General features: G+C 52.5%; 1 protein-coding gene across 12 annotated transcripts in view; it reads right to left on the bottom strand.

Annotated features, from left to right (window-relative positions):
* The window catches only part of DNMT3A (DNA methyltransferase 3 alpha), a 108873-nt gene that overhangs the window by 12939 nt on the left and 78373 nt on the right, over positions 1-17561 (bottom strand). For 7 of the 12 annotated variants that reach the window (XM_073215707.1, XM_037005572.2, XM_073215696.1 and 4 more), the window contains 17 exons: positions 13624-13839; positions 13205-13363; positions 12664-12771; positions 12248-12404; positions 11762-11911; positions 11612-11656; positions 10811-10890; positions 10126-10238; positions 9813-9996; positions 9492-9576; positions 7487-7632; positions 6619-6709; positions 6279-6427; positions 5154-5239; positions 3377-3446; positions 2414-2532; positions 1494-1631 (listed from right to left, as the gene is read on the bottom strand). In XM_073215707.1, coding sequence (XP_073071808.1) covers positions 1494-1631; positions 2414-2532; positions 3377-3446; positions 5154-5239; positions 6279-6427; positions 6619-6709; positions 7487-7632; positions 9492-9576; positions 9813-9996; positions 10126-10238; positions 10811-10890; positions 11612-11656; positions 11762-11911; positions 12248-12404; positions 12664-12771; positions 13205-13363; positions 13624-13839 — 2096 coding nt within the window. Of the gene's footprint in view, positions 1-235; positions 1632-2413; positions 2533-3376; positions 3447-5153; positions 5240-6278; positions 6428-6618; positions 6710-7486; positions 7633-9491; positions 9577-9812; positions 9997-10125; positions 10239-10810; positions 10891-11611; positions 11657-11761; positions 11912-12247; positions 12405-12663; positions 12772-13204; positions 13364-13623; positions 13840-14209; positions 15467-17363; positions 17483-17561 lie in introns of those variants that run through there. The other 5 variants (XM_037005573.2, XM_037005574.2, XM_073215724.1 and 2 more) reach the window with 4 other exon arrangements.

Here is a 17561-nt window from a genome sequence, read left to right as displayed (position 1 = left end):
AGGGGGGTTGGGTTTTTGTTTTCTTAAAGAAAATCTGAAAACAAAACATAATTATAATCAGAATCATAATAATTATAACAAAAGGTGTCATCAGCCTCCCAGTATAAAACTGCAGCCTTTGGAGATGACCAAAAACATCACATTCCAGGAGCTGGAAGCCGCCTTGTGCAGAGGGTGGATGGTGGGGGCCTCATAAAAGAACACACAAAAGGCGACTTAGACAGGAAAGCACCAGTACGTTTTGTATGTTTTTTTATTTGCTCCAGGTGGGGTTTTGACTGTCACTGTCCCGCACTCTGGATTACTTCTGATCCCACAAGGAGCCCTCGAATAGGCTAATGCGAGAAATTGGGAATGAAGACCCCTTATCCTGCCATCTTGCCGAGGGAGTCTTTTTGAAAAAAATCAAAAGGTTATTGCGTGAGTCTGGATGAATTCCACTCTCAGCTTTCCACGGTGCCAACCACCTCACCTCACCCCCATTTGGCAGGGAGAAGCGGGAGCAAGCTGTTCCCAAATCCTCCTCCTCCACCGTGTTCGACACCAAGGGGAAGACCCACTGTGGTAACAGTTCCCCTCCAAGCTATCTCCCTTTCTCCATCCTTAAACCCCTGTGCACATAAGGCAGTGTGGAAGCTGATGTTTTTACTCATCTCGCTGTTTTAAAAGCACCATTATGAAGTCGGGTTGTACAGTAGTTAACAGTACCTTTTATATATATATCTCATATCTATCATATATATATAAACTGTAAACAAGAGGTAACAGCGGCTTCTAGAAACTGATTTTCTTCAAGGTTTCCTGTGTGGTAGGCACCTGAAATACTGTATAAAAGGGTCTTGTGTGGTGTTCTCGTCTCCCTGCTGCTAGTTGGGTTCTGTTTTGCATGACCAGGAATGGTGCTGGCAAGACAGCTCAGTGGCTGGGAGGGAATTCGGCCGCCTGAGTGTCTCTCTATTTTCTGTCCCCTGCTTGTGCTCCTATCTGATCAGGCTAGAGACAACAACAAAAAAAGATATATAGTTAAAAAAAAAAATCCAATATATAAATTTCTATAGAATTTCCTTTTTTTCCTTCTCTCCCGTTTTTCCTCTGCAAGGTATTGTTACTATTTTTTACTGATGTTTGCTGCAATAAACTCTCTTGTTTCAGTCACAGCAAGAAACAAAAACCCAAACAAACAGAAAACCCCTCTGAAAAGATTAGAAAACAAAAGGTTTGACCAAAAAAAAAAGGGGTGGGGGGAGGGGGGAGCTTGGTTTTGTTTTTAAATAGGACTGAAGATTAACATCGAAAAATCAGGAGATGATGTCCAACCCTTTTTGCAAGGCAAAGCCCTCCGGTACTCCCGTCTCTGTGGTTTTAAATTCCTTTTTCTCTTCTGGGTGCTGACACTTCTCTCCATCCTCATGTTCTTGGTGTTTTGTTGTGTTTTGTGTTTTTTGTTTGTTTAACTTTGTGTCACTACCTCAGTTTGCCCTCACGTCCCTTACACACAAGCAAAATATTCCTTCAGCGGAGCGAAGAGGTGGCGGATGACCGGCACGCTCCACGACCGGCCCAGGAGTCTCTGTCTGGCCAAGCGGCTCATGTTGGAGACGTCAGTATAGTGGACGGGGAAGCCAAACACCCTGGGGAGAGAAGGCAGAAAAGGGCAGGGTGAGCTCTGGAGTGGGGGATTCTCCTGAATCTCCTGTTCTTTAGAACCAATTCAAGACTCGAGCACCCTGCTACTTTCTGTAGATTTAAAGGAAAGTAAGAACATCACTGCCCAGAGATGTACCACATGGTAGAAATGAAGCTCATATTTGTGAAAAACACCTCCAGGATATGCTCCACCACAGACTGAGACCCACAATGGGTACCTGAAGTCCATATGTAATGAACAGACATCCCTAGTATCTTCTCCACAAATGAAGGGAAAACGCTGCAGAGGAGCCAAGCTCTTGCCTGACTCCAAAGTCCAGGAGTTCCTGTCTGCTCAGGTTGTTTATGTAAACGGTCTCCTTGGTTAAATCACAGTTACCCCGAGAATGAGGAGGTTTGCACCAAGTCAGGGTGCTGAGGCTGTAAACCCACCTGGTCCTATGCCCTCCCGGTCTGCAAAGTACCTAAAACGAGCAGCCTGAGTTAAGGAAGCTCCGTGTAGCTGCAGGGTTCCCTGGAGGTCAGCGGGTCCTCTGGGAGCCGAGTATCAGGGACTGACTCCCAGACGCCTCTTACTTGGGGACCAGCCTCACAGTGCAGAGGCCTCCTCCCCAGGAATCTGCCATGCTGGGAAATACTTGGAGCAACTCACTGCTCACATGTATCTGTGAAGGTACAAGCCTGACCATGACAGGCAGAGGTCCTTCCCCTAAGAACAGGCATCAGAACACGCCACACCCCCCACGATGCCAGCAGGTGGCCTCACCTTTCCATTTCAGTGCACCATAAGATGTCCTCTTTCTCATTCATGAAGACGGGGAAATGCTGGTCTTTGCCCTGCTTTATGGAGTTCGACCTAGTAGTAATGGTCCTCACTTTGCTGAACTAGAAGAGGAGAAGAAGACAGGAAGAATGAGCACCCTTTTGCTGGTGATGCACCTAACACATGTGCCGGACATTTGCCAGGGACCAGCAGGGACTGGCGTATAACACTGATGAGGCCTGGTCCATCCAGGGGGCTGCGGTAAGGCTCCTGCTGTGAACCTCCACAGACCCCACTGTCCTGCTCTTCTTCTGACTTTGAGGTCACCTGGCCATTCTAAGTCCAATCCCACTGGCCAAGGACTTGAGGAGGCACCAGCTAAAGCCACTAGCCTTCCTAAGTCTTCTAAGAAGACTGTCACAGGTATAGTGACATGCAGTCAAAGGATGCCAAGTTACTCAAGGGCTCAAAGACACCTCTGGGGTACCAGCAGGTCCCAGTGTTGGCACCTGCTTTCACGGAACCTGACGACTGCTATACTCACTCTCGGAGACCTCTCCAGAGAGAAACGGAGCTTCCAAATCATAGGCGAATGCTCTGCTCTGAAGCCTCGTACATTAGGTCCCAACCAAAATACCTGTAAGCCCCAGCAGATCCAGGGACCTTGGCAAGACTTCCTAGTGTCTGCCTCCCACAGGACAATAGGCAGCACCCAAGGAGGAAGGGCTGAACGTCAGCACGGATTTCTTGTCTTCCTCCCTGCCCCCCGGGCTTTCCCTTGGACCCTCCTCTCTGGCCGACTGGGTGCATGAACCTGTGCCACCTCCTAAATGGCCTTCTCCAGGGTAGCTGCTCCCACAGGGCCCCAGGAGGCAGGAGGGTCACAGCCCTGGGGGCTGTTCTAGCTCCCCCTGCCCTCTGCCCTCTCCCTGCCCCCCAGCAGAGGGCTCTGACGCTGGGTCTAACCTTGGCTATTCTGCCGTGCTCCAGACACTCCTGCAGCTCCAGCTTATCATTCACAGTGGATGCCAACGGCCTAGGGGGCAGAAGAGAGAAGGAGGTAACGACAGAAACCACGAGAGTGGGGATACACCCAGCTGCCACCTGACTCTTTCTCTCTCCCTTTCTCTCTCTCACACACACAGATAAAAATCCACCAAACATTCATCCTTTAAGGTACATTTCAAAAGTGGTCTCACACTACAAACAGGTCAGAGACATCTGCCCAGAAGGGGAAAAACCCAATTATTTTTCTATCAGTTATTTAAAAATACACTGAGTTTTAAAAGCATCCATCATGAAACAAGCTTTGGGAGTGACAGGATGTTCATCCTGACTATGGGGATGGTCACACAAGTGTGTACACAGGAAGAAATTCATCAAAGTATATGCTTAAACGTACAGTTAAAAATACTTATATTCTGTACAGTTCCCAGCAGACTAAAATTCTGTGTCACTGAGCATGTTACTTCTCAGAGAGCAGACCAGATAGATCACTGAACACCACACTCAGCACTGGCTTTTCCTGACATTTAGGAATACTTGATGAAGGGTTTGCACAGTGTCCACCACCTCAGCGTGGGAACCACGGGACCTGCGGCAAATTGCGTGCCTCCAGACTCCTCCCTGTGTATGCACACACGTACTCTACTTGGTCCCACATAGTACCTCTGCTCCTCCTTGAAGCTCAGAGTTCTAGAATTTTAGAGTTGGAAGAGGCAAATGAGAACAATCCCGTAGGACCAAGGTCTGTCAGAAGACAGAGAGTTAGTGGCTCCATGACATACTGGACTACATCTGCCAGCCATTTCTCAGGACGCATGCATGCACCTCTTAGGAACGTTAGGAGCACCCGGAGACAGTTTTTACTGCCCCACTGACCCATCCCTGTCCCATCAACACACGCGCGCAAAAGACAGCAGCTCTGCCAAATGGGATGAGGGGCGGGCAGTGCCCGGAAGTGCACGGCAATGGAGGGACACCAGAGGGCTGGGGCCACATGCAATGATGCTGCCAATTATAGGTTACCAAGGAGGTTTAAAATCCATAACCACAATGTTCTGGAAAATATTTCCCTCCATGATACTTATCTATGATGGGTGGATCTTACCCTGCTCTTCACCTGCTGACTCTCAATCAGGATTCCTTTTTTCTCATAGGCCTTTTTATAATGCCTATTATCACACTCAAGAAATGAAATTTTCCTCATTCCTGGCTATTAAAATCTCTCTCTGTGTAACCCAAAGATCATCCTTCCAACAAGGACCTGAAGCCCCCCAAATGTGTGGATAACAGTGCAGAACGGGACTGCCTGCATGGTGCTGGTGCAGAGTTCCATCTCCTGGAACAGGATGTGGTCCAGCTGTGGACTCCATCCCCAACCCCATCCTCCACGGCTTTACCCTCAGGAGATGGAGAACCAGCTGACTCTAGGTACCCATGTAGGGAAACCCGGATATGACTCAGCAGCATGCTGAGTTTTCTGTTGTGTAAGAACATGCTTTCAAAGGTCCTATGTTCAACCACTAGTGGCTGGTTTTTCAGGCAAGTACTTTCTACATCCTGACTCTCCCTCTTTCTCAAGGAAGAGGAAACACAGAACCTGGCAGAGCAGCGAACTGGTCAGCAGAGGCAGCCAGCCTGAGAGGGCTCACTCGGCGGCCCCCTCCTCAGGCCATCATGCCGCTCTCCTGCCTGCAGACGCCACCCGGCAGCCACCCCACGCCCGGGAGCTCTCACCAACCTGTTCATACCAGGAAGGTTCCCCCAGAAGTAGCGAGCCCTATGTGCAGCTGACACTTCTTTGGCATCAATCATCACGGGGTTAGACTATAAAACAGGAGAGAGGTTGAAGATGAGCAAAAGAGGAATAGTAAATAGTGCCAGGAAATTTCAGTTTAAAGCCAAGGGGCCACACACCTGGACAGCCTGAAGCCTCCAAGAAAAGCCAGAATTCAACCTAGCCACATTCCACACGCTCTCAATGGAACATTCTAGACCAGAATGGTCCAACTGAACATTTGTGATGGAAATGTTGTCTGTCTACACTGTTCCATACAGTAGCTGTGGCCACGACCAGCTACCGGTGAGTAATGATTACTTGAAATGAAGCTCGTGTGACTGAGGAATTTTAAGGCTAATCTAAATACTGCGCACGGCTAATGTCTACCATACCAGACCACAGAGCTCTAGCTCACCCAGAGTCTTTGAGGAAGTTCCACTGAGTGTGCACGTGTTCACTGTACAGATTAAAAGCCAAAAAGACACCTGCTTGCATTTAAACTAAGAACACCAGCTTGAGGTGTTACTGACCTTAAGGCTCAGGAGCATGGGCTTTAGCTCCCAGACTACCCACACCAAGAAGGCCTCTGGCCACTGAAATCCTCTGCACACGACTCAAACCTGGCTCAGAACAGAGTCAGGACCCGCATTATGGGAATACAAACTGAGTAAGTCATGTTTTCTTCCAGGTGCCATAAAACATCTGTTGTGGAGCCAGGGAGCGATGACAAGCCATTCTTGTCAGAGAAAATGGACTTGGCATCTCAAAGGTTCCCCCAGTGAAACACCACACAGGACCCCAACCCCAGGGGTCTGGCACTCTGCCTTAGTGGCAGGCAGGTCCTTCGAGCCATGAGGCCACATGGCTCCACATACTACCTCTTAGAGCAAGACCAGGGGTTCTTTCTGGGGTGGCCAGCAATGCTTCCTCCCTGTCTAACTGGGAAGCCCTGAGCTTCCAAAAGGACCCCGTGCAAAGCAGAAGTCACCAGTCCCCAGCTCCACAATGCAGATGAGACATGGATAAAGCAGCAATCCAAGGTAGAAGCCATTACTGAGCTGGCCAAACCAAGGTTGCTGGCTATACCTCGAGAAATCGTGAGATGTCCCTCTTGTCACTAACGCCCATGGCCACCACATTCTCAAAGAGCCAGAAGAAGGGGCGATCATCTCCCTCCTTGGGCCGCGCATCATGCAGGAGGCGGTAGAACTCAAAGAAGAGCCGGCCAGTGCCCTCTGAGAGGACGGAAGAGAAAGCCATCAGCTGGAGCTGTCTGCATGAGACAGTGGTGTGGCTTGGGCATGGGGAGGATAAGGGAGGACAGGGTTGTTGGGAGTAGCTATCCCAGGGCAGAAATATCCAAGGAGAAAACCTACGTGCGGAAGCACCAGCTCAGAAGGTGGGGCAGGGTGAGCACAGCACCTACCGTAGAGGCCCTTGCGGGCAGGGTTGACGATGGAGAGGTCATTGCAAGGACTGCCCCCAATCACCAGATCGAACGGGCCCCACTCCTGGATCTGGGAGGATAAAGGTAATGTGATGGGCCTGATATCCAGGGACAGAGGCAGAAAGGAAGAGAGAAATTATCTGTGAATTCGGCAAAAAAGTACTTTGGCACGGGAGAGGAGACCCGGCTGCTTTGTATGCTCACTACATACATGTTCATACATACGTACTACATATATGCTGCACGCACGCACATACAAACATTGAGCCTCTCTGGGCTCATGTCCTAAACAATAGTGTAAAGGGACCCCACTGGATAATCTCTGAGGCCAGCAGGGAAACCAGCTGCTCAGTGGGGAGGCAGTCCAGGCTGGACGGCTGGATGTGAAGATACTCTATGCTCTGCCAACTTCGGGCTGGGCATCTGGGGCATCTGAATACCCTTCACACGCCCTTCAGGGTTCCTGAGAGCCTGCAGTTTCAGGGTCAGACACACGTAACTGGAAGGGGAAACGGTCACTTAGGCAAGATGAGGCCAGAGTCCCCCAGAAATGGAGGTTGGTAAAGCTATCACAAGTACTGGGAAGACGGGAAGCTCACTCCAAACCAAAGCGCTCTAGTAAAGAGGGCCCTGAAACTAGCCAGGGAGTGGCCGGAGCCCAAAAAGGCCAGCTCCCCGATTCCCATTTGAATCTGCCCATTACCCTCTTGAGACAAGGAGGGAGATGGGAGATGAAGAAGAGAGGCTGAGGGAAGGAAAAGAGCAAATGAACAAGGGAGCTGGTGCTGCCCCCAGAGCTGAGTGCAAGGGACGTGGAGGTGGGACGGGCCCCACAGCACCGACATACATGCTTCTGCGTGACGCTGCGGACGTCCCCGACGTACATGATCTTCCCCTGGTGCCGCACCATGCCCACCGTGATGGAGTCCTCGCACACCTCTGAGGCGATGTAGCGATCCACCTGAATGCCCAAGTCCTTCAGCACCAGAAGCCCTGCGCCAGCCAGCAAAAAGCACGGTCACCGGGTCACCTCCCTAGCACCCTTGTCTTCACAGGGGAGCCCTCTGGCCAGCTGGACACATGGGTCATTGACAGGCCCAAGCCCTACCCTGCCCAGCAAGCTGCAGGGTCCTTCTGGATCAAACCGGAGAATTAGTAACAGTGGCACCATGGCTGTTTCATACCTAGTCTGATCTTAGAAGGGGGTCAAGACCAGAAAGTAGGTGGTTTCCGGAACCAGGGAGAAGAGCAGTTGACTTTTTGGGTGGCCTTCCTTTGCTGTGTCTACATCTTGCATACATGGGTTCTTCCTCACCCCCCATGTCATCTCCTGCTGCAATTCTTTAAGACTTGCTTTTAAGACCATCCTTTAAAACCCAACATAAATACCACTTGCTCTAAAAAGGTTACATCAATGCCCCACCCACCTGCGGGCCCCTGGAACCACCTCCCCACCTCCAGCACTCTGCGTCCCTCTCCATATCATTAGAACAGCATGGAATCCTAATCCAGCCCTTCTCTTAGTTTACAAATGGTCTTCAAGACAGAGCAGGAAGTCTCACTCATGCTCCCTCCTGAGCTCCCTACCCTCACTTCCTTACCACGATCCCTCCACAAATGCTTGCTGAGTTGAGGCAAGGAAAGGAGCACAGACCCTGAGAGGATCAGGAGAAACCGGGTATCACAGCACCATGTACACTGCTCCCAAAGACCTCCCCACGAAGGGGCTTCTACAGCTTCTTGGGGTGGGACGTGGTTTAAGAAGTCCTCAAGGTGCTGGCCTGAGAAACCAAAGCTGTACATTCACCTCCCTAAGTTTATGTAACATCAGCACTGAGCTAAGAAGAGAAGCCAAACATCTGGCCTGGGATGCCATCCCCACCCTTGCCCTCCAACCAAGGTCTCTGGGCTCAGACTGTCCACCTCCCTTTGGTCATAAGAAGACACAAGCTCTGAGGAGGGCTACTCCTTTCTTAAGAATTGGGAAGCCCTGAGCCAGGGGACAAGGCAAAGGGGTAGATACATCAATACCACCTTTCAGGAGGGCTTTCTGTGGCAAGGTCAAGAACTCAATTAAAAAAACAGTGCCTACACAGTGGCCCAGCATTCCCTAAAAGATAGTGATTTCAGTATGTATGAAAATGCTCTCTCTGGTCACAGTGCTGCTCGAAACAGTGAAAAAAATAGTAACCCAGTACAGGGTTAAATAATGGATGGTATTCTCACTCAGTGGAATCCTATGCAGCATTTCCAAACAAAGAATGTAGTTCCGTATTGGTTGATATAAAAAAGTAATAATATAAATGAAAAGGCAAGTTACAACACAGTATGCATTTTACTAACCTTTTGTTTTATTTATCTACCTAGGTATGATTATATAAACACACACACACATATGCAAAGAACAAAATCTAAAAGGACATATACCGAAATAGTAATTACTGAATTACTGGCGATTTGAATATTCTGTACACTCTCATTTATAGTTTGTTTTTTAAAGCAACTTGCAATCAAAGCACAACAGAACTGCTTATGTTTTTGTTTGGGTCGCCAAGTCTGCCCTTTGAGGCTTTGTGAAAATCTCCAATAATGTCTGCCTAACGATCGCGCTGTCTGCCAGAGAGCCTCCCCCATTAAGAAAAGTGCCCACCGGACACGTTGGTTTACCAGGTTTACCACTGACTGTAGTTTTCATTGAACACAATAGTTTCCTCTTTAGGGCAGTATTTTAGCAGTTGTAATGTTAACCATTGTTTTGTTTTGACAAAGTTAAACACACACAGTCCCTCAAGCAGAGCCCCAGGTCCCAGGCAGAGGCTGCCAGCAGCCCTCAGCACCTGCGCCACTCTCACCTGTAGCAATTCCATCAAACAGAGACAGCACCCGGATGGGCTTCCTCTTCTCAGCTGGAACAGGTGGGTAAACCTTCGGAGGGTCCTAGGCAGCGAGCACAATAGGCCAGGTGAACACCCAGAGGCATTCTACAGACAGGCACCCAGGGCTGGCCCTCCCAGCTGGCTACGAGTGCTCTGGCTTCCCAGACCTGCACTCCCTGCAGGAAGCGTGGGTGCCTCTGCCCTGTGACCAAAAGACACACTCTTGCTTCTGCTGAGTCTGCCCTCGGGCTCTGGCAGAGAGGGGATGAAAAGACATGCCCTGGGCCCAGCACTCACAAATTCCTGGTCGTGGTTATTGGCGAAGAACATCTGGAGCCGAGAGGGCCAGTCGTCCCGCCGCCTTAGCAGCCCATACGTGCCCTTGTGCCCGCACATGTAGCAGTTCCAGGGGTCTTCCTTAATGGCTGCCTGGGCAGCCCCTGGCCCCACCAAGAGATCCACACACTCGACGCAAAAGCACCTGGGAGGAAACCCAATGTACCAGAGGGACTCAGCCCTGGGCCAGCCCCAGGCAGAGTGTGGGTAGGGCCTGGGGCAGGGCAGGGCGGGGTGCGAGTGCCAGTGGCCGCAGTCGGGCAGAAACCCTCACCTGCAGCAGTTGTTGTTCCCACACATGAGCACCTCACGCCCCCCACAGCAGATGGTGCAGTAGGACTGATAGCCATCGTCATCGTACTGGTACGCACATTCCAGGAAGCAGTTCTAGAGACCAGGGAGGAGGGTAAGACCACCAGGCCGCACCCAGGACAACCAGGGGGAGGGAAGGCTTAGAACCCAGACTTTGGGCTCTGAGCTGGGAGCCTCGACTAGCCCTGGAGACATGACCCTGCCACCTGTCCAGACCAGGTCCAGCCTGGACCACAGATCTGGGAAGGGGACAGCACTGAGGGGGGCCTGAGCGCAAGGTCGGGGAGAAAGCTGCACCCCCTCATTCCCTGTGGCAGCCCTAGGCTTGGCTCCTGGGGCCCACGGGGCATGGCAACCCCCCTGTCAGTCACCCTGTCCTCCCTCACCCGTCACACTCAGGACTGTGATGCCATGAACCCAGATCTGGGGACTACAATGGGCCTTAGTGGGGGAAAGAATCTTTCGGAGAAGTCACAGCAAGCCAAATGCTTGAAACCCAAGTTATGTTCTCTCAGGTCTCTCTGTTTCCAGAGCAAACCCTGGAGAGGACATGACGGCTGCCCCAGGGGCCCCGGAGCCTGCAGGTGAGGGGGTGGTCAGGGGGGCCAGGGGCACCCTCACAGCGCCTCTGCCGGTGGTGCCCCTACCTTGCAGTTTTGGCACATTCCTCCGATGAAGAGAGGGTGTTCCAGGGTGACATTGAGGCTCCCGCAAGAGATGCAAATGTCTGGAAAGCAGAGTAAGTGTCACCGAAGGGCCACTTCAGGCCAAAGCCCAGCTCCAGAAAAGCTACAAAAAGGCTGGAGCAGCTGCCAAAATAAAGGCAGAAAGGAATCTGGGTGCCCCATGGAACAGGGAAGCCCCAATCTTCAGAAGCCCATTCATCTCTCAGAGCAGCAGTGCCACCATCCAGGAAAAGCTTAACACAAGAACAGGAATGTGCTGGGGAGAACTGGGCCCCGACCCTCGGTTACTCTGGGGACAGTCCTGGGCCTCAGCCCCATCCTTCCCAGCCCCGAGGACCCTGGCCAGACACAGCAATCACTAGACCAAGGAGGACAGACATGGGACATTCTGATGACCACTGGGAAAGAAAGAGGCCAGTAAAAGCAAAAGGCCAAAAGTCATCTTGAGGCAAGTTCAACTAATTCCAAGAGGGTCACCCTTCTCTGACCCACTGGAGTATCCCAAACCCTAATGACCAACCCATGTCATTGATATGGAAGATTGTGGCACAAGGAAGACCGATATATGTGTGAAGCAGGATAGGCCATGGGGGACAGACCCCATCACTGTGCCCCAATGTCCCATGTCATTCAAACCTTTCTAAGCACCTATGCTATTCTGCACTAGGCACCACGCTAGGAGCCAAGCCCTCCTGCCCATCCCAGGGGCAACAGGCTACTGACTTCCCAGAGTCAGTGCCCAGCTATCCCTGCAGGACTCACCCTCAATGTTCCGGCACTTCTGCCGCACCTCGTACACCAGCCGCTCTATGGAGGAGAGGAGAGCCCAGCATCAGAGGAGGCCACAGGGGCGTGCCTGCTTCTCTGAAAGCCAACCCTGCCTTCCTCTCTCGCCAGAGCCAGGCCAACTACCTCTTGTCCGTTCGTCAATGATCTCCTTGACCTTGGGCTTCTCAGTTGTGCTCTTTCGGGGCTTTTTGGCTGGTGGGGGTGGTGCATAGGCAGCTGCCTCAGGTTCAACCCACATGTCTGTGTAAACTTCTTTGTAGGGGTTCTTCTCCTCTGCGTTGGGAAAGCAGGTGACAAGGTCATGGTTACCAGCTGACAAGGAATCCCAGCTCCTTCCCCTCCTGTAGTCTATCTACAATGGGGTGCAACCTGGTCCCCAACTTGTTCCTAGCTCCCACTCTTCAGTGCCAGCAGGCCAATGGGGAATGGCTCATTCAGAGCCCAGAGCAGTCCTGCCCTTACCCCGAACTCCAGGGAGAGGAAGACTGTGGACATTCCCACCGGGCCCCTCAACGGAGGCCTCAGTGGCTAAGCATGGCTTTCCCATCCCTGACACAGAGCTGCCTGGCTGACAAGGGTCTCAGAGGCTGGGTGGGCACCTGTATATACCTTCCGGTGGTTCCAAGCCCTTGGGGCCAGAGGGCTGGAACCCTCCGAGGGCCCACTCGATCATCTGCTTGTTCTGCACCTCCACGGCCTTGGCAGTGTCACTCTCGTCGCTGTCATGGCATGCTGCGAACAGTTTCCCTGCCCGGCTGCTGGCCACCTGAAGGGCAACAAGGGTGGGGGAGGGTGTCAGAGCGGGCAGAAGGGCAGACTCGGAGGGTAATAAAGGCAGGCCCAGGCAAGAGGGAGGAGAAGGTGCAGGAGAGGGGAGGACAGTCTGAGAAGGGAGAATGCAGAAAGGGGGCCGGCAAGGTGGGGGCAAAGAGCCTCACAGGCGGCCCCTCAGCCCAGGCCCAGCCCTGCACTCCAGCTACTAGGCCAGCTCATGGTGCTGGCCCTCTTCCTCAGAGGGCACTCACCTGCAGGACTTCATAGATGGCTTTGCGGTACATGGGCTGCTTGTTGTAGGTGGCCTGGTGGAAAGCACTGCAGAAGGAGCTCAGTGGCATCAGCTTCTCAACACACACCTGGAGAAACACCATTGCCCTCCTTTGCCCCTGCTTCCACTCACTCAGCACCTACCACATGCCTGGCAACTGGCAGGGGGTGGGAACCGTAAGACTCAGCGCTGCCCTTGAGAGGACCAGATGCATCGATAAATAATTACATGATGCAAAGGAGGAGTTCAACCTCAGTGCAGAGGAGGACTTGAACACAAGCGAAAAGGGATTCTGGGGGAAGGGTCTCTGGAAGGCAAGAACCCAACAGGCATCTTAGCCCTCTAAGCCATGAGTGCAACGTGATTTTCTCTAGGCCTTCTTCCTTTCACACATACACAGAGTGGGAGTGAGCAGAGACCATTACTACCATTCCAGTTCCAGACTGTGCCCCCAGCCAAGCCACAGGCCCTGGGATTAAAACCCCCTTCCTCCCTTAGGCTACCACCAAACCCCAACTCACCACTGAGAACTTGCCGTCTCCGAACCACATGACCCAGCGGGTGCCTTCGGCTGCTCTGCTCCGGCCCGTCATCCACCAAGACACAATGCGGCCTGGCCACCAGGAGAAGCCCCGCAGTTTCCCCCACACCAGCTCCCCAATGCCAAAGCCCCGGCCGTCCTGGAGCCCCAAGGAGCATAAGTCATTACATTGTGGTCATGAGGCCCTGCCACCCCGATCCCCACCCTGGCAACCCCAGCCCCGGGCATCTGAGGGTCAGAACAACCAGGAGGGAGCTCCATCTGATTGGACCAAGACAAGATTGGAGAGATGGAGAAGCCTGGGGTCATGGGGAGAAAGGAGAGCAGAGCGGGAGGAGCTGGCAGTGGGGAGACCCAGGAGAGAGCTGGACCAGGCAAGGAGAGAAGCCAGCCGCTCACCTCGTACTCTGGTTCATCATCAGCTGATTTGGTGGCGTTCTTATCCCCAGCGTCGGCCCCCACAGGCTCAGGCGTGGTGGCCACAGTAGGCGAGGCAGGGTCGGTGGGCTGCTGCACTGCAGGAGGGCTGGCCTCCTCCACCTTCTGAGACTCACCAGACCCCTGGTTTTCTTCCACAGCATTCATTACTGCAATCACCTTGGCTTTCTTCTCAGCCTGAAGAAACAAGAACAGAAGTTACCTTGACCCTCCAGGAATCAGCCAGGCTGCCTGCAACACAGGGGGCTCTTCTCCATTTCTGTGATCCAGAGACAATGATGGAAAGCAAAAGGCTGGAGAGAGTTCTTCCATCGGCAACTCAACTTTGTTCTGGCTTGCCATGGAACAGAAGGATTTGAAGTGGAGAGGTGAACTAAAATCATTTGGCTCAATTCCAGCCTTTTCTTCTGCTTCTTAGGAAATCTTATGCAATCTGTCAGCCTTCTCAGTTGCCCACCCTCTAATATGCAAAGGTTAATTCTTTTCAAATATTAATTGTACACCTTAGCTTAGGCACAGATCTTAGCTCCATCCTCTCTTATCTTACTTCCCAATCAAGAATTGGATCCTCTTGTCTTTTTCTCCACAATCTTCCTGGGCAATCAACCCCTCCTATTTCTGGGCTTGGCTTCCAGTTCATGATTCCAGTTTTGTTGTAATGTCTGCTGCTGATGAATCGCTGCTCTATGTTCAAAGAGGGCATCTCCTTCCCCATCTGCTCAAATACCATAGAAAGCCCCATAAGACATTGCCTGCTCCCATGCTCACATGCCATTCTGGAATTCTTGGGATTATATTCGATGTATGTTCTGTTATTAGATGCACCACTTCTTTCTGCATGCACCTTTCAGATCCACAGATACTTTTTTCTTTCAACAGTTATTTACTGAGCACACACTATAGGTAAAGTGTCCTCTCCACATTCTCACTGACAAATAATCCAAACCCAATTATTCTCCCAAGTGGACAGCCTCCATGGGATCACCATCTCACTCAGCTTCCGGGCTATGGCCTGCATGCCCATTCCTTCTCATAACCTGCTCTGGGATTCCCATCACCCTGAAGGGAGAAATGAAAATCACTGGTGCTTAGCTCTGAGAATCATTCGGTCTAATCTCACTCCAGCTACTGAATCTAGGACACATAGCCCTCACACTTCAAGGCTCTGCACTGGTTTCCACCACACGAGATTCAGAGAAAAAAAATTCTCATCTTCAGCATGGCTTTCTCCATGAAGCTTTTCCCAAAAGTTCAAAGAGGCTGGGTGGGCACCTGTATATACCTTCTGGTGGCTCCAAGCCCTTGGGGCCAGAGGGCTAGAACCCTCAGAGGGCCCACTCGATCATCTGCAAGCCCATCCTCAAAATAAAAAATATGTATTGTCAAAAGGCAACTTTTGATACAGATAAGAGCTCTAAGCTGGAAATCAGAGCATCTACATTTCCTGTTTTAGACCTTGCAATTAACAAACAGCTGCCTTTGGAGAAGTCCCTTCTCTTCCAAGTTGCTCCAACCTAAAAAGGCATTTGAACTGAAGGACCTCTGTTTAACCTTTTCTGACCAGTTTGAGGACCTGATGTATACATGTATCAAAAATGCCAAGGACTCTCCAAAGCTTGTCAATGTACCTCCAGACCCCAAGGTCTCAGGTTAAGAACCTTTAAGCTAAAGGCCTACAGTCTTGCAGATTCATTTTAATTCATTCAGTCTTCAAGTCTTTGCCTCCCAACCACACACCAAATCTTGTGGCAATTTCTAAGGCACAAGGATGAAGTCCTTGTTCTTTCCCTGAGTCAACAAATTCTAAAATGAGATAACGCATTCTTTGCCCCCAGCCCACAAACAGCTGGGAAAATGAGCTCCTGGATCCCAGTGGGGTGGAAGTATGCAGGGTAATTGCTCTCCGTCCAAGCCCCACTCACACCTGGCAGAAGTTTGCCCTTCCCTTCCTACTCTCAATTATCTATCACCTCCTCACCTACAAGAAGGTGCACCTCGATGTGGGCTCAACCCTATGGGGGAGGAGGGTTCTCTTCTCCAGTCTTCAGCTGAGGCAGCACAGATGCGCTCACAGATAAAGGCCATGCCTGTCTCTGCAATAGTCGCTCCACCATGCCGCTTCGAAATTCAGGCATGGATGACTGATCTAGACCAGGGTGCTGCTGCCTTGGCTGACCCACAGACCCCGTTTCCAGGGGTGACCAGGCACCGCTCAGCCAGAACAAGGTGTGTAGGTGGCAGGAGGCAGGAGGGGGAGTGGGCCTTCCGAGGAAAAGGAGCCAAGTCACTTCCACAGCAAGCTGCAGCGGGTGGGCGCCAGGCTCCCCAAGTCTAGGAGTCGTGCCTGACACCACCCTCCTAACTCCCCCACAGCCCCTTTGTCTCTCTTCTCAACCTCTCCACAGCAAGTTCCTGAACATTATTCTTCCCCCACAACTTCCCCCAGCTTGTCAATGCTGCTGCTGACGGCTGTTAAGCACCCCTCCAACTCACTGGGTGCAAGGGAACACGCACCCAGCACGGTTTTAGCAGGCAGAGGAGGAAAGGGGCCTCCATCGGGATGCGGCCAGCAGGGGTTGGGGAAGGAAGGGGGGGTTAGCAGCAGGAGGCAAGAGGAAAGGGGAAGAAGAGGCAGAGACAGTGGCTGGGTGGGGGAGGGGCCTCATTAGAATAGTCTGCCTAGGGCAGTGTGGGAATGCCTTTTTTTCCACGCTCACTCCAACCCTCCCTCCAACCCTCCTACCCAAGCAAACAATAGGAGAAAGAAGGGTTAACTCAGGGCTCGGGCATTTGGGCTAAAGCCTCCTGCCTCAGTTCGGAAGGTCCCACTCAAGAGCAGCCAAGAGATGGGGCATGATTAGGAGACACTACACCACCACCCACTGCTGCAGCTCAAGGGAGCCACTTTGTCTGGAGTTTGTCCAGCCTGGAAAGCCACTGGTAACTTCACTCTGGTGGAGGCAAGGCCTCCCCATCCAGTCCCACCTTCCCCGGCAGCTGTCTGCCTCCACCTCCCTCTGCAGCTCAGGGACTCAGGCGGTTTCCTGTTCCAAAGGTCAGAGGTCTGGGCGCCCACGTGGGCTCCCTGCGGGTACTGTAGATCTGGGACTGTCCCAGACGCCTCTCCCATTAGGGCACCCACTGAGGTGCCATAGGCCCCTGTCAGGGTCACACTGTTCCTTCCCACCACCAGCCACCACTTGTTTCTGGCAGCCTGTCCTGTGGTTCCCAGGGCCACCCAGGAGAGGAAACTATCCCACTCAAGGAGCCACAAGGTTGGCACAGCCTGGGACAGCATGGTCCACCAGCCAGGAACACAGGTCAGCAAGTGAATGCCAACAACCCCTCTGCCAGCCAACTCAGCAAAACGATGCTTCCGGCCCAACTCCTGGTGTCCTAGCTGCCCGGCCAGGGCCTGAACCCAGCCTGCAGTGACCACTGCCCCAGGCTCACACGCAGGGACTGCTCTTCCTGGCCTCTGAGCTGCCAGGTCCCACCTGGGCGCAGAGAGGAGTGGGGTTCGGGGCTCCTGAGGAGGGAGTGGGTGGGACAGCACTAACTCAGCATCTCCAGAAGTCGGGCCAGGGAGGCATACTTGACTCTTTTCAAACCCAGAGGGCTGCAGCGGCCCAGAGATCCTCCCACCGGCCCCGGCCTCCTCCCCGCCCCCAGTCTCCCCAGGGCTCCGTCCAGGAACCTACCCATAAGGCCAGGTGCAGCCCCTCTGTGGTCCGGCTCAGGTGTGAGCCCCGGCCCTGAAGCTCTGTAAGTAGCTGCCCGTCTGGGGGGAGGGGAAGGGGGCGATGGGGCTGGGGGCGGAGGGGGCCAGAGAGAGGGGGAGGGGGGAGGTGGGGGGGAGGGCTCGAACATTTTCTTTGTCTAGAACTCCAGGTCACGTG

This window comes from Manis javanica, chromosome 1, assembly GCF_040802235.1.
Source record: "Manis javanica isolate MJ-LG chromosome 1, MJ_LKY, whole genome shotgun sequence".
In the NCBI taxonomy this organism is placed as follows: domain Eukaryota; kingdom Metazoa; phylum Chordata; class Mammalia; order Pholidota; family Manidae; genus Manis; species Manis javanica.
Note: the sequence above shows the minus strand (reverse complement) of the source record. Positions and strands in the feature narration are given on the sequence as shown.